We start from the raw sequence: 14,892 nt of genomic DNA, 5'->3' as shown, positions 1-14,892 counted from the left end.
GATCATCTCTTCCATGTTCTAACAGTTGAGATAATTATCAGCCTAGGTTCAAGGAAAGAGAACACAGACCCTCACCACCAATAAAAGGACTGTCAAGGTCATATCATAAGTAAAGTGTGTAGATGGAAGATTTGGCCATCTGTTATGGTTTAGATACGAGGTGTTCCCCCAAAAGCTCATGTATGAGCTTTGGAAAAAAAAGTTCAGAGGTCAAATGGCTGGGTTATGAGAGTTTAAAACTCATCTGTACGTTAATCTGCTGATAGGGATTAACTGGGTGGTAACTGTAGGCAGCTAGGGTGTGGTTGGAGGAGGTGGGTGGGTCTTTGGGGATGTGCCTTCGGGGTATATATTTCATCCCTGGTGAGCAGAGTATTCTCTCAGCTTCCTGATTCTCAAGTCCTGAGCTGCTCTCCTCCATCACGCCCTTCTGCCTTGATGTTCTACCTCACTTCAGTCCCAGGACAACAGAATTGGCCATTTATGGACTGAGACCTCTGAAACCAAGAGCACCAAATAAACTTTTCCTTTTCTACATTGTTCTTGTTGGGTCTGCTGGTCACAGCAGTGAAAAGATAATTAAAACACCAGCCATCTTTGAAAAACATATAATCTATCACATTGTTTGGTGCTTGTCTGTGGTGGATACTCTCTGGTAGACATATACATGGAACACAGTGATCTTTGTGCCCCCTTCCTATATGTTCCTCCAAATTCCTCTTCCCCAGATCTCTTTGTTATTGGAATTCCAATATTCTATCTCCCAGGATTTTGATTCAATCAACACACCATTTACCATTGCTCAAAACCCAACATTTATCTGTATCTCAATTTGTCTCTCTGTTCAAAGATGACTAAAAGTATATCTAGAAATTTCTTCCTACCAGGAGTATTCTTCTCATTGTGGTCCTTTATAGCCACTCTCAAAATGGGACTGTAGCATATTATTAATTCATTTCATCTCTGCCAACATTCCAAATTGACCCAGTCTTGAGAATTTTCCTCCAACATCAACTAGTCAAAAGAACATGTCATGAGGACATAGTGTGAGAAAAACAATAACAACAGGTGGATACATCAGGGCCATGTGTCATGTAACTTATTTGTGACTTAGGACTTGCCTAGATGTGCTTCCATGTGTACCATTTCTATCACCCAGTGGGATGTTGCTGTGAGCATCCAACCTTATAATACTCAGGTCCTGAAGGGCAGCTCTGGTGATATATTCATTTGATGTTCCATAATCAAAGTGCTTAGTTTCAATTAGGGCTCAAAGCTGCTTTTCCAATGGTCCAGTTCTAGAAGGCATGCCTTACTCTAAAATCCTAGTAGTTTGCACTGTGATTCTCCCCTTGGTATCTTCCAGAAATTCCACATAGTTCCATCATATATCATCTAGCACCTTTGGATCTGCTTCATAGGGATCACCCTTCTCACTCTGTTTTTGCTGAAATCCTACTCCACTTATTAGAAAAAAATGAAGGGATGGGAAAGGAGATCCTACAATGGTACAATCATATATATGGAGTGCTCAGAGAAGGAAGCAATCAGCATGATGAAAATGGTCTACCAAACCTCCAGGGAAGTTTGGACACAGATTAAGGAGAAATTAACAGGGAATGAACAATAAAATGAAAGAAAAAGAGTAGTATGATGAAAAAAGAGAGTGGTGTGAAAAGAAAGGTAGGAGGATTTTAAAAGAACCAAGTTTATACGTACATAAACTCAGTCTCACACACAGGCATCCATGCATTGCTTAATGACAGGAGCACATTCAATTTCATCATGGTACAGACATCATAGAGTGTACTTACACAAGCCTAGATTCTATGGTTTAATCATTCAATGTGGCCTTTTGATGCTATCAAGAAACAGCAAACATGAGATGTAGGAAGCTATTGCCAGTGTAACATGGCAAACTGTTTTATGAGAAATAATTTTTTAATAATGGGGGCAGATGAAGCTAATAGGATAGAGTGCTTGTTTAGTCTGTGGAAGGCCCTGAGTTCAATCCTCAGCACATGTATATATATGCACACACATATAGACATATATGTATGTGTGTGTGTGTGTATATATATATATATATATATATATATATATATATATATATATATATATATATATATATAGAGAGAGAGAGAGAGAGAGAGAGAGAGAGAGAGAGAGAGAGGTATGTGTGTGTATATATATAAAACTTGACATTGCATTTTGGCATTTTGGCATAACTAAAGAGACAACTACCAGGAAACTACTACTACCGACAAAATCATTCTGAACATAACACAAAAATATAAAGAAATGGAAAATATGTAAAGGCTAATTAACTACTGTGATATTGAAATAGAGATGGACAAGGACCATTAGAGCAGAATAGAGGGTCCCAACATTTCCCTACAGACACATGGATGCTTGCTTATGACAGAGCTGTCACTAGATCACTAGTGAAAGGAAAGCCCATTTAAATGCCTGTTCTCATCAGATGGTATCTCCTCCACTTGGCTCTGGACCTCCATTTGTTTGCCCTCTGCAAGTATCTGACTCCTGTAATTCTTTCCTTTGTTCCTTTACTCTCAACTGCACACCCTTTTTTGGGGGAACCCCTCTTCTTTCTTGCTTTGGCAAAATCACATTTGCCTGGCTCTGGTCTTCCTCTGTGGCCATGTTCTCCTGGCTCCTGGGCCTCTGCTCTTCCATCTGATTTCTAAATAGTGAAAGCTCAGGAATTCTTTGCTCTTCTCTGTCTCTGTAAATGATCTCAGCCAATCCCGCTTCTCTTCATTTCCATTTCTACCACCATATTCCAAGCCACTGCTGTCTCACTTGACTGCAGCAGCCTCTAAACCAGTCTCCCTGCTTTTGTTACCACACAACAGCCAGCTTTGAAAATGTAAAATGACCCCTATCGCCTAAAAGTTCCCCAGTGGTTTCCCCCTCTTTAAACCCCTAGGATGGTAAGAAGCTGTCCTGGGTATGGCCTCAGCCTCCCTCTCCCTTTTCATCTCTGTCTCCAGCAAATCTCCTCTCTAGGTTGCAACTGCCAATTATTTCTCAAGTGGATCTTTTATTATCTGAAATTATTTTTAAATTTTTTTCCATCCAAAAATGGTTCCCTCCTTGTTTTACTAGTCCCAGAGAGGTTATCATGTTTTTAGCTCTTAAAACTTGAAACTTTAGGTTTTATTGACCTCAGTTTTCCTCATCATTTATTTTCAAATAATTTCCATAAATGTATGGCAATGTTCCTTACTTTAGTTTTTTTTCTTATCTTTTTGCCTCAATTCAGTGGGTATGAATCATTCTTGGGTCACAGATCATTTTGAGGATGCTTTGAAGGACTTAAAGAAGATGGGAAATCACTTCCTAGATGGGTAACTAGAGCAGGTTACTTTAGTGTCACCATCTTTGCAAATCTGGAGTAGATGCTTTTTATGCCCCTTACCCCACTTCAAAATCAGCCCAGCTATGGAGGAAAGTTATGTACCTGTTGCCATCCTCCCACCTCAAGCACATCAAGGCATGTCACCCGGATGCCTCAGGACTCTCTCCGAAGGCAGCACAATCTGAGACTCTCTGGAAACTCCTATCCTGGCAACAATCCTCACCTCATGAATAGCCCTAGCTACCCTCCTGTTCTGCATTAGGATAACTCGGAAGAACAGCCTACATTTTTTTTTTCCAGAGGGTTGCAGCAAGATAAAAAGCCAGGTATTACCCATACTGATAATCCTTCCTTCCCAGTCCCATTCTCCCTGCCTTTATTCCTGCCTCCTGATATCACCTGCCAAATAAATTACTTGCACCCATGACTTTGTCAGGCTCTGCTTTGAGTGGAATCTAAAATAGGTGTTGACCGCATCAGGATATTGATGGAGCATGGTGTGGATTTTGGATTGGTGATTATAAATATAGACCAGGTATGGGGGCATATGCCTGTAATCCCAGTGACTCTGGAGGCTGAAGCAGGAGAATCTTAAATTTGAGGCCAGCCTCGGCAACTTAGTGAGAACTTATCTCAATACTTAAAAAGCCTGAGGATGTAGCTCAGTGGTTATATGTTTGCCTCATATGTGTGAGGCCTTGGGTTCCATTTTCTGTACAACATAAACAATAATGAAAAGAATTTAGTAATGGGAGTATTTATGAATATAAGGTAGGGTTAAAGAAATGAGTGATGGTATAGAATCTCAAGTTGAGTAATGGTGGGGAATCATTACCACCCTTAAGGGCTAAAGCAATATTGGAGCTGTGGCCTTCAGTAAAGGGACCAGGATGAGGAACAAGGTGAGGCAGGCACAGAATTGAAGTTCTTCTCTCTCATTTTGTGCCAGTGTTACCCTGAGAAAACATCTTCTTAAATGTGATGTCACAGGCCTCTGCTTGCCTCACTCTAGTCCTAGCATTGAAAACAGGACAGGTTGGGGCATCATTGTTCTCTCATACTTTGATTTCTTACTACGGCCTCCAATTTGCAAAATCCAAATCTGATTAAAAAGGTAGAGGGTGACAAATGGAAACATCAAATCCAACACATGATGTTTAGATGAATTAACATATAAAGTACTTAGAGAGGTATGTGGAATATGCTCTCATTTTTATTGCTACCATTATCATTGTCTACATGATGCAAAAGTTCAAATCAGGGGCTTCCTGAAATTCATTTAAGGAACTGTGCCCTGATTAAACCTTGTTCATTTTATGGTGTGCCTTCATGAAGTTCTTTCTGTTAAGTTCTTACTGTTTCACATCATGGCATCCACAGAAAACATTTGTATAACACCAGAGGGAAGAGATGAGGTGGTGCTAAACCCGGGGCAATTGGCCCTGGGATTGTGCTGACCCCAAAGACTGTGGATCAGAATCTTAGCTTACCCATGCCATATAGGAAGCTCTGATCAAATCTATTATCCATACTGCACAGTAACATTGGCCATGCCACCTCCTTTTCCAAAGTCATATTTTTTAAATCTGACTTTGCTTTTCAGTAATCTATTAACTGCCAAGACCTCCTGTCATCTGCATTTTCTCATGAAAGACACATTATTTTTGATGATTACAGATTATTTGACATTTGCCACATTTATACCAAGAACCCTCCTTTTAGGGTATCTGTAATATATTGTTAAAGTAACACATTAATATATCTCCTATTGGGTGGATTTGGGGTAATTTTCTGCATATGGCTATTCCTACCCTCAGCAGTTTAGTTTCCCTGTTTTGTAATTTCCAAAGGTGTATCATTTTAGGAGTCTAGAACTTTATTCTTACAATTTCTCTTTCTTCTACTTTGTAACATCTGGAAGGTGGAACATATTCTACTCATCTTTAAATCACTATTGCAAGTGGTTAGGCACATTGACTACACTTAATTTATTTTGTATGATTTCTACCTGTGTGTAGGAAGACTGTCCTGAAAAATATTGTCCACAATTATTATGCAGCTGGCCTCAGCATTTGGTGCCCTGCAGGTTTTCCTTTCATCCCTGCCATTTCACACTGGGTGTCAGAAAAGCAGCATGATATCTCTCACCTATAAGTGAGCAACTTCCTTCTTCCTTCCTTACCCAAAACGAGGGGTGGGGGTGGGATGCAAGCAAGAGGGTGCGGAGGTGAGGAGGGGGAACACAACCGAAAGGTGGAAGGTGATTTCCAAATCTGTGGGGTCACTTCTTTCTGTGGGAGAGCCTTTCCTGACTCCTCACATTTTTCTTAGTTCTATATAAAAAGAGCAGTGCTCACATCACTTTCCTGTGCACTCTGCTCTCTCTCCTTTCTTTCCCCGTCCCCCTAGCCCCCGTCCCAGGGCATTGAACCCAGGGGCGCTCTTCCACTAGACTCAACCCCTTTCATATAATTATCTTATTTGTGACAAGGTCTCACTAAGTTGCCGAGGCTGGCTTTGAATTTGAGATCCTCCGGCCTCAGCCTCTCAGCCTCCCGAGTTGCTGGGATTACAGGCGTTCGCTACCACGCCCGTTTCCCTCACGTTTTCCAAGAGCAAACTGCACAAGCACACAAACGCCCCAGACTGACACAAGTGAAAACACACCCACGTGCTCCGATCTCCTCCCGCGGCCACAAGTTCTTTGAAACGAATCAGAGAGAAGTTGTCTTAGTGTCGCGTCTCACACTTTCAACACGATCTTTTAGACAAAAGTAAAACTTAAACCAAGAAATTTGAAAGAAGTCATGACAACTGATAATCAACTTTCGTCTTTTACGCTTCTTCATGCTCTGGCGGGATTTACTTTGCGTTTTCGGGTGGTTCCGGTGCAGCAGCGCGGGCGTGGAAACTGCCTTGACACTCTGACCGCAGCTGGAGAGGCGGGGCGGGGTTGTGACGTCATCGCCGCGGGGCGGGGCCGGCGGGGTCGCAAAGAGCTGCGAGTGCAGTGACGCCGGCTGCCGGCTCCCGAGAGCGATCCTGTGTCCCTGGTCCCCCTTCGCGTGGTCTGTTCGCGTCGAGTCCCGCGCGGAGATGGCAGACGACCTTGGAGACGAGTGGTGGGAGATGCAGCCGGCAGGAGCAGACAGCAGCCCAGGTACCACTCTGCCCGCGCTCCCGCGGGGCCTCCTCCTGCGAGCCTTGCCGAGTACCTAAGCCGCGCCGCTTCTAGGAGGCAGATCCGGCCAGGGAAGGGGTGGGTGCCACATGCGTGCCCTCAACGCAGATCTGCCCGTCTGTCATTCAAGAACCTTTTCCAAGCCCTGTGTTTCTTTTTTTTTTCTTTTTTTTTTCCCTTTGAGGCTAGACGACAGTTTTCATGAGGAGAGGCAGTTTTTGCCTCGTGGTTAAAGAAAATCCCTGCACTAGGTTCAGCTGGCTTCAATTCAAATCGTGACTCTGATATTCTAATACTTTGGGCTCCTTTTCCTCATCTGTAAAGTCAGAGTAATAATAATGTCTATTTCATCAAGTTGTGAAGATTAAATGAAGATACTACAAGTTGTGCGCTTTGATACAGCACTCGGCACACATATAGGCATAGTAAATATAAGCTATTGTTTTTCTTGCTTTCTTCATGTAATCTAGGATATTCGACCTGGAAATGGGTTTAAATAGAGATCATTCCTTTAAACTCACCTATTCTACAGATAGGAAACCTGCCCTAAAGATGTTAAGTAACTTGACAAGTTCACATAGCAAGTTTGTGTCAGAAACAAGAGTAGAATTCAAGTAACACAGTTTGAACTGTTTTTACCCTGCTGTGCTACTGTATACTTATTCCAGATGCTGTGGACATATTACTCCTGAGTAACGTTAAATAACTCACTTTTAAGTGTGTGATGCCCCTTCTTACCAAGCATCTAACTAGAAAACTGCAGTGTTAAGACACTTCTGTGTACTGTGCCTGGAGATGGTAGGTGATAATAGCAGCTTGGCATTTGTTGAGTGCTTACTGTGTGCCAGATACTGTTTTTGAAAGCTTTGCATGCATGATCTCATTTAATCTTCATCAATGCACCATTGGGTAGTCACTGCTGTTATACTCATTCTAGAAGTGAGGAAGTTGCACTGAAAAGTAATTTGTCCAGTGTTGGTGAGTGAGGAGCTGGAATTCACTTGTAGGCCATTTGAACCCAGAGTCTGCACGCTTTTGTTTCTCATAATTATTCTACTTATCAAAAGTAAGAATCTCATCTAAAACAATAACTCCTTATTGATTTCAAGAGACATTTGTAAACCCTTTTCTACACATCATTGTTATGGAAGTGTATTTGAGAACCTTCAGACTCCCATAGTTTGCTCAAGGTAGATAAGCAGCATTTCTATTAAGCCTGTTTTTTTTTTTTTTTTTTTTGGAATCAGGGATCTAACCCAGGGGCACTTAACAACCGAGCCACACCCCAGCCTTTTTTTTTTTTTTTTTTTTTCAGGCAGGGTCTCTTGCTAAGTTGCTCAAGGCCTTGCTGCTGAGGTTGGCCTTAAATTTGAGATCCTCCTGCCTCAGCCTCCTTAGCCTCTGGGATTACAGGCATATGTCACCATGCCCAGCTGCTACTAAGCTTTGAATGCCACCTCTTTGCTTATAATTCAGATGTGAACCTGGAACTCAAGGCTCAACTACTGCCTTTTTGAAGTCTTTTTTTAGTTATTTAATAGGGATGTCAAATGTAAACAAGACCCAAGTGCTGCATTATTCCTCAATCCTTCTTTTTTTTAAAAAAATTTTTATTTGTAGATGGACACAATACCTTTATTTCACTTATTTAGTTTTTTAATGTGGTGCTGGGGATCAAACCCAGCGACCCATGTGTGTTAGGCAAGCATTCTCCCACTAAGCCGCAACCCCAGCTCCTCCCCAAACCTTCTTTTTCTCCATACTTACCTATTTCAGTAAATTTTGCCACCACCTATCCAACTTCACAAGGCTTAGTAACATCTTGATTTGTTCATTTCTTCCCTTTCTCCCTCACATTTTATATATGGAGTCCTGTTATCTCCAAAAGACAGCCTGAGTCTTTGCCTTTTTCTCCATTGGAGTACACACTATTATCCTTGTTAGTCTTTTTTTGAGGAGTGGGTACTGGGGATTGAACTCAGGGGTACTCAATCACCTAATCACATCCTCAGCCCTATTTTTGTATTTTATTTAGAGACAGGGTCTCGCTGAGTTGCTTCGTGCCTCACTGTTGCCGAGGCTGGCTTTGAACTCCAGATCCTTCTGTGTCAGCTTCCTGAACCACTGGGATTGCAGGTGTATGCTACCACACCAGCTATCCTTGTTTGTCTTTACCACTGCAATAATTTAACAGTTTCCAGTTAAACTTTGTTTCTCACTCAGAAACCTGTTCACCTTCTTCAGTGGCTTTTCCCTGCCACACAGTGTAACTCCAGTGTAGCTGCCTACTTGCTAGAATTATAACTTATTGTCCACTAGTTTACACTGCCTTAGCACATTGGCCTTCATTCTGTTCCTCAACAGGCCATGCTTATTCTGATTCAGCCCTTTGTAATAGCTGTTCTGTTTTCAAATGACTGGCTCTTTCTTAGCATTAAGAAATCAGTTCAGGGCTGGGGATGTGGCTCAAGCGGTAGCGCGCTTGCCTGGCATGCTTGCGGCCCGGGTTTGATCCTCAGCACCACATACAAACAAAGATGTTGTGTCCACTGAATACTAAAAAATAAATATTAAAAAATTCTCTCTCTCTCTCTCTCTCTCTCTCTCTCTCTTTAAAAAAAAAAATCAGTGCAGACATAATCTACTTAAAAAGGCACTTCCTGGTCAGCTAGTCTAGAATAGCCATCCAGTGGTTCTGTGACATTCCCATTGTATTATGATTTTCCACAAAGCATTGAGCACCAACTGTTATTTTTCTTGTTAAATTATTACTCTCTCTCAACACTAGAATGTAGGCTCCAGGTGAGCAGGGATTTTGTTTTTCTCATTTTTTACTCTTTATTCTCAGGGCCTAGAGTAGTATATGGACACATGGAAAGCACTCATTCTGTAGTGGAGCTCAATGATGCACACCTATAATCCCAGCAACTCAGGAGGCTGAGGCAGGAGGATCAAAAGTTCAAAGCCCTCCTCAGCAATTTAATGACACACTGTCTCAAAATAAAAAATAAAAAGGGCTGGAGATGTTGCTCAGTGGTAAAGTGCACCTGGATTCAATCCCTGGTATAAACAACAACAACAACAACAACAACAAAACAACACTACTCATTCAGTATTTGTTAACTAATTTGTTAATGTTTCACAACTGAATAAAATATTTGTGATTCTTTTTTCAATTCCTTTTTGCTGAATTTCTTCTGGAAATGATGGCTTAGGGGAACACTTGGCCCTTTCCTTTAGCTGAATAAGTGGGTTGGTTTTATTCGGTTTACTCTTTTTTACACCAAAGTAAGACTTTTGCAGCATTAATTTTATGTACAGCTTTGCATTGTAGATGTTGTAAGGCATTCCCTGTACATATAAAATTCAGACTTGGAATATTTACAGTTGATGATGACAACATTCAACAGAGAATCAACTTCAGGGTGCATCATTCTCAAAATTGTTTATTGAGCTTAGCACTAACACCAACAGAACTAGAATTAGAGGGGGGAAAACTTAAATCAGCTTAAATTAAATTAAATAAGCTTGTGTTGTAGGATTTACACATTGATGTTGTTCAGTCAAAATGCACATGACATTGAGACAGACATTCAGAGCAAAAAACAGAGGCAGGATGAATTTTAAAAAGCAAGGTAAAGGAAAGAGAAGAGAAAAAGATGGCTACATTATTTGTCATTGTTCTGTACCTGAAAACTTTTAACAGATAACCTTCATTGGCTAGTTTTTACTTTAGTATAAGTAATTTTCATGATTCTTGCAAATAATAGAATGAGTGGTTCTTGACAACAATTGTGAAAGTTTAAAAGGTACAGATATACATGTCTTTCTTCAAATCAAATACAGTTCCTGCTATAATTTTGCTAAGTGTCCATGAGGATTTGAAAAATACCACTCATAAATGTGGTATTCCCCTCTCAGATTCAACAGCAAATACAAAAATACATTATTGGCAAAATCCTTTGATCTGTCTTAATGTTCTTTGGTTGAAAACTTTAGATGCATTCATAGAATTATACATTTTACTAAGAATAACAAATAGCTGAAATATAGTTTTTCTTTATTTCAGTTTTCACAGAATTCTTAATTGAATTCTTTTAAATTGCTTAAGTATTATTTTTAAGAATTATAATCAGTGGGGCTGGGATTGTGGCTCAGAAGTAGAGCACTCTCCTACCATGTGTGAGGCACTGGGTTCGATCCTCAGCACCACATAAAAATAAAGATGTTGTGTCCACCTATAACTAAAAAATAAATATTAAAAAAAATAAAGAAATATAGTCAATGAGCTCTACTTAATTCTTATTCCTGAGTTCTTCGTTAGTGTAGTTCACACTAGGTCATGGGGTCAGCAAACATTTTGGTAAAGTTGCCTTTTGTAAAAACTTTAGGCTTTGCAGATCCGTTAACCAACTGTTGGAACTACTGAACTGTGCTGTTGCAGTACAAAGACAGTTGTAGACAATAAATATGTAAACAAATTAGTGTGGCTGAGTTCCGGTAAAACTTTTTTCATGGATAGTGAAGTTTGAAGTTTATGTAATTTTCCTATGTCATGAAATAGTCTTCTTTTAATTTTCTTTCAACATTAAAAAATGTAAAACTATTCTTAGCTCTTATAGGGTCACACAAAACCAGATGTTGGCCAAAGTTTTCAGACCCCGCCCCAGGCTCATCTCAGACACTGAATTCTGTTGTTTCTATAAAGGGATTTTGAAACATACCCTAGAGAAAATTATGTATTTCATTTGTACTCCATTACTCAGTCCATAATTATCAGACATGTGTTAGACCAGTCATTTGTGTTAAAATCAGATAGTTGATTCCAAAAGTTACAGAAGAGTAGTTCAAAGATCATTGAAGCTTAATAAATGAAGGGTTGAGAAAAGACTCCACCATAAAAGTGTCAGGTTTTTAAAAATTTTGTTATAAATTACATTTGTTTTCTTCATTTGGATTTTATCTACTTACTTTTTAAACTTTAATTAACTGTAGTCACTCTAGATGAGGACAGTGTCTTTTGTTTATTTATGTGTATTATTATTGTTGTCATTGTTCTTCAGGAGGGCCACCTTTTTGCAGAAATAGGATTATGCACAGGTGGCAGGATTCTTTGTTTCAGTTGTGTTATGTCACAACACCATTTTGTTGAATTCCAAATAGTACATGCAGTTCTTCATTGTATTTGCATTTTTATTGTATTACATATTGCTTGAAATGGGCCTGTGTTTTTGTTAGTAATCCTTTTATTAAAATAGAACATTATTTTCAAGATTTGCCTTAATGAGACTAGAACTTTATCATCATTTAAAGACGGATTTCTGCTGGTTGCCTTCAAAATGTCCATATTTTCTTAACCTTTTACAGTATCTTGTCCTCCTTTTTTTGGTTGCTCTTGAATTTACGCCAGCTTGGCATAAAAATGTACTGTAGAGAATCTCTTTACATGGAAGCAAACAATTTTGAAATCTTCAACAATACAACATATTTTCTGTTCCTCTTCCAGGTGAAACTTTCTCAGGGCATTTTGTTTTTCTGGGACTATTGTTGGCACATGCTATTTCTCCTGTTTCCACTCTTAAGGGTTTCAGTGCTTTATTCTTTCCATTAGCATAACTCCCAATTTTGAATGTCACCGAGGCATAGCTGCTTTTCCTGTCATACTTCATTGCCATCTCTTAGCTACATTGCTCACACATGTTTTGACTGAATGGCTTTCTCTCTTTCATCCATCCTGCATTCACTTGAGATTTATCAAATACTTGCTTCATATCAGGCACACCTCTAGTACTCTTTGCATATGTGAATTATTTTGGATGTCAGAGCTTCTTCATCTTTGTAGTCCCTTTCCTTCTATCGTTCTCTTACTGCTTTCCCTTAACTTCCACTTTTCCATTTCAGACTTCTAATTCACTTACCCTCCCCATCTACTTCTCCCTCTGCCTCTTGCCTGTGGGGACTTTTGCCCATCATCCATTTCTTTGGCTCCCATAGCTTGGTGCTGCCCATTTTCCAGCTCTTCCTCCTTGAAATTAAATGGCTGTTTGTGTACTGTCATCAGTGTATTGAAGGGGACGTAGCCAGGTGAACATGAGGAATTGCTACTGCTTTGTTGGCTCCATCCCAGCACACCTGACAGTTCTTAACCACAAGGATTTCTTCCTGGGCCATGACTCCAAGTTTTAGTAGTGAAGGATAACAAAAAATGTTGGGTCATGCTGTTCAATTAATTATTTTTCCCTCTGACCTAGGCTTTGGGAAATATAACTGTCTTCTGGGCCCAAAATGCCTTGTCTTGAAACGTTATTGTGTTACTTTGTCCACACTGAATTATAGGTACCTTTCTCTTGATTTAGTGAGAGAGCTTTCCATGTGATGAGAAGAATTACTTTAGCTTACTGCCAGGAAACTGTGTTCAGCCTTCTAGACAGGTTGTTTGAATTCAGTATTATGTCATTGGGCATACTCATGGGTTATCACAGCTGGAAGGAAACTACTTACCTGATTTACATGTGGGAAACTCAAGGCTTAGATTGATGAATGCCACACTAAGTGACACATGAGTGAAAAGCTAAGATTGAAATTTGAGTTTCCTGATTCCAGGCTTTTGCTGAATCAACTGATTTTTTTATAATATTGATTCAGGAATAAGTGTGACTAAAGAAAGTCTTTTGAGATAATAAATTGTTCTTTTTTTTTCTAACACCCAGAACAGTGAAGCTTATCTCCATAAAAGATGGAGTATTATTGACCTTTGATTCTCATCCCTTGATTGCTGTAGAAGGCAACAGTACTCATCTAAATGAGTTGTCTTACAGCCTAGCAGTATGATTCCATGGTCTGAAATACACAGGAGGGGCAAACAGCTTGAAAAAAATGGGGCAGGAGATAAAGTGCTATCTATCAAATGTACATATAACCTTAGTGGTTGTTGGGTAAGCCACTAGGGAGTATTAACTACTAATCTATTTGTTGTTTCTTACCTCCTTGTAACTAAGAATTACCACCTTTCTCCCTTTTTAATACCTTAAGTTGGATTCTAATTGTTCTGCCATTTTGATGGAAATAATTTGACTTTCCTGAAGCTGATTAGGAATTCTTGATACCACATTTTCATAGAAATTATGATTATTCATTGAAGTTCTGAAGAATGAAGGATTACTACTTTGTTCACCAGAAAACTCTTGAATTGTCATAATGAATTCAGTCCTATACGAGGCTGACGATTATACAAGTAGCATGAGGAATCGAGTGGGCTTTGAGGTACGAGTCTGAGCCTGTGATTGTATGTATGTGCTTATGCACAAATAGAGCTGAGAAGATAGGATGATCACCAGGTCCACCAACCTGTGAATGAACTGTCTGCCAGTTGCTGCTTCACATTTCCCAAAGAGATAGCTGTTCCTCTCTGGCTTTCTACAGCCATACTTTCAGCATTGCAGATATTTCTGTAGACGGTATCCAGACAGTGTGTCCATAGAACTTACCTTTTCCCTCCCATGTGGAGGTAAGAGTTAGAAGTGATGGTTGTTACGATGTGTAACTTCCCACAGCCATTTTGGTGAATATGTTTGTCTGTAGGCCCTAGAGGGGCTTTTGTGGAAATCCTAGTGATGCTTGTAGATTTTGGTTTAGGAATCCGTGTTGGAATTCTTTGCTTACACACCTCCTTGATCTTGAATGAAACAAAAGAATGAAAGGTAGTTAGTTAATGGTTCATTGGTGGAAAAATAAATGTTGTTCAGGCCATGGAGTTAGTTTGGCCAGCATTGCCTTTGAAAGCTTTGGGTTCTGGGAACACATCATATTCAAGATTATCTGGTTGAAGAAAGAAATGTCTGCAGAGCAGTTCTGCCATTGTGTTTTGGATGTGAGCTATGTACCAGGGCCTAGAGGGTGGATAGTGGTAGATACAGAGAATTGTTTTTTGCTTTTGGCAATCAGAGTTTAGTGGAAGATAAATATGAGTAGTTTTCCAAATTATTCTCAACAAAGAGCCAAGAGATTGCCAGGAAAAGGTTGATTTCAACTAAGGAGTCTTAAGAGTGCTTCATGAAGAAAGCAGCATTTGTTTGGGACCTTTAATAACTTTTAGGATTTTTAGCAGCAGGAATAAGGGGAAGGAGTTTCAGAATAAAGGAATTGTTTTGGTGAGAAAATAGGATGCGAAAATGCTTTGGGGAGTTGCTCTGAAGCAGGACAGTATCAGATTTGGTTGAGAAGTGGAGTGGCTTCAAATTAGATTGTGCTTGAGAGGAGGGATTGGGATGTAGATTGGGGCCACGTAGGGGAAATTTTAACTGCTCCTATAGCAGTGGGGTGAATGGTT

At 39.9% G+C, this 14,892-nt stretch overlaps 2 protein-coding genes across 3 annotated transcripts in view; one reads left to right on the top strand and one right to left on the bottom strand.

Moving 5' to 3' along the window:
* Positions 1 to 6,324: 6,324 nt before the first annotated feature.
* Positions 6,325 to 14,892, top strand: part of Cmss1 (cms1 ribosomal small subunit homolog) — a 321,594-nt gene continuing 313,026 nt past the window's right edge. The window contains exon 1 of one of the 2 annotated variants that reach the window (XM_005335065.5): positions 6,325 to 6,542. In XM_005335065.5, the coding sequence (XP_005335122.2) occupies positions 6,479 to 6,542 (64 nt within the window). In that variant the 5' untranslated portion in view covers positions 6,325 to 6,478. The remainder of the gene's footprint in view (positions 6,543 to 14,892) is intronic. The other variant, XM_078044393.1, reaches the window with a different exon arrangement.
* Positions 9,994 to 14,892, bottom strand: part of Filip1l (filamin A interacting protein 1 like) — a 103,266-nt gene continuing 98,367 nt past the window's right edge. The window contains exon 5 of the mRNA XM_005335062.5: positions 9,994 to 14,238. Coding sequence (XP_005335119.3) covers positions 14,047 to 14,238 — 192 coding nt within the window. The 3' untranslated portion in view covers positions 9,994 to 14,046. The remainder of the gene's footprint in view (positions 14,239 to 14,892) is intronic.

Source organism: Ictidomys tridecemlineatus, chromosome 3, assembly GCF_052094955.1.
Source record: "Ictidomys tridecemlineatus isolate mIctTri1 chromosome 3, mIctTri1.hap1, whole genome shotgun sequence".
In the NCBI taxonomy this organism is placed as follows: Eukaryota; Metazoa; Chordata; class Mammalia; order Rodentia; family Sciuridae; genus Ictidomys; species Ictidomys tridecemlineatus.
The sequence above is the reverse complement of the archived record's forward strand: the minus strand, read 5'-3'. Positions and strand labels throughout refer to the sequence as shown.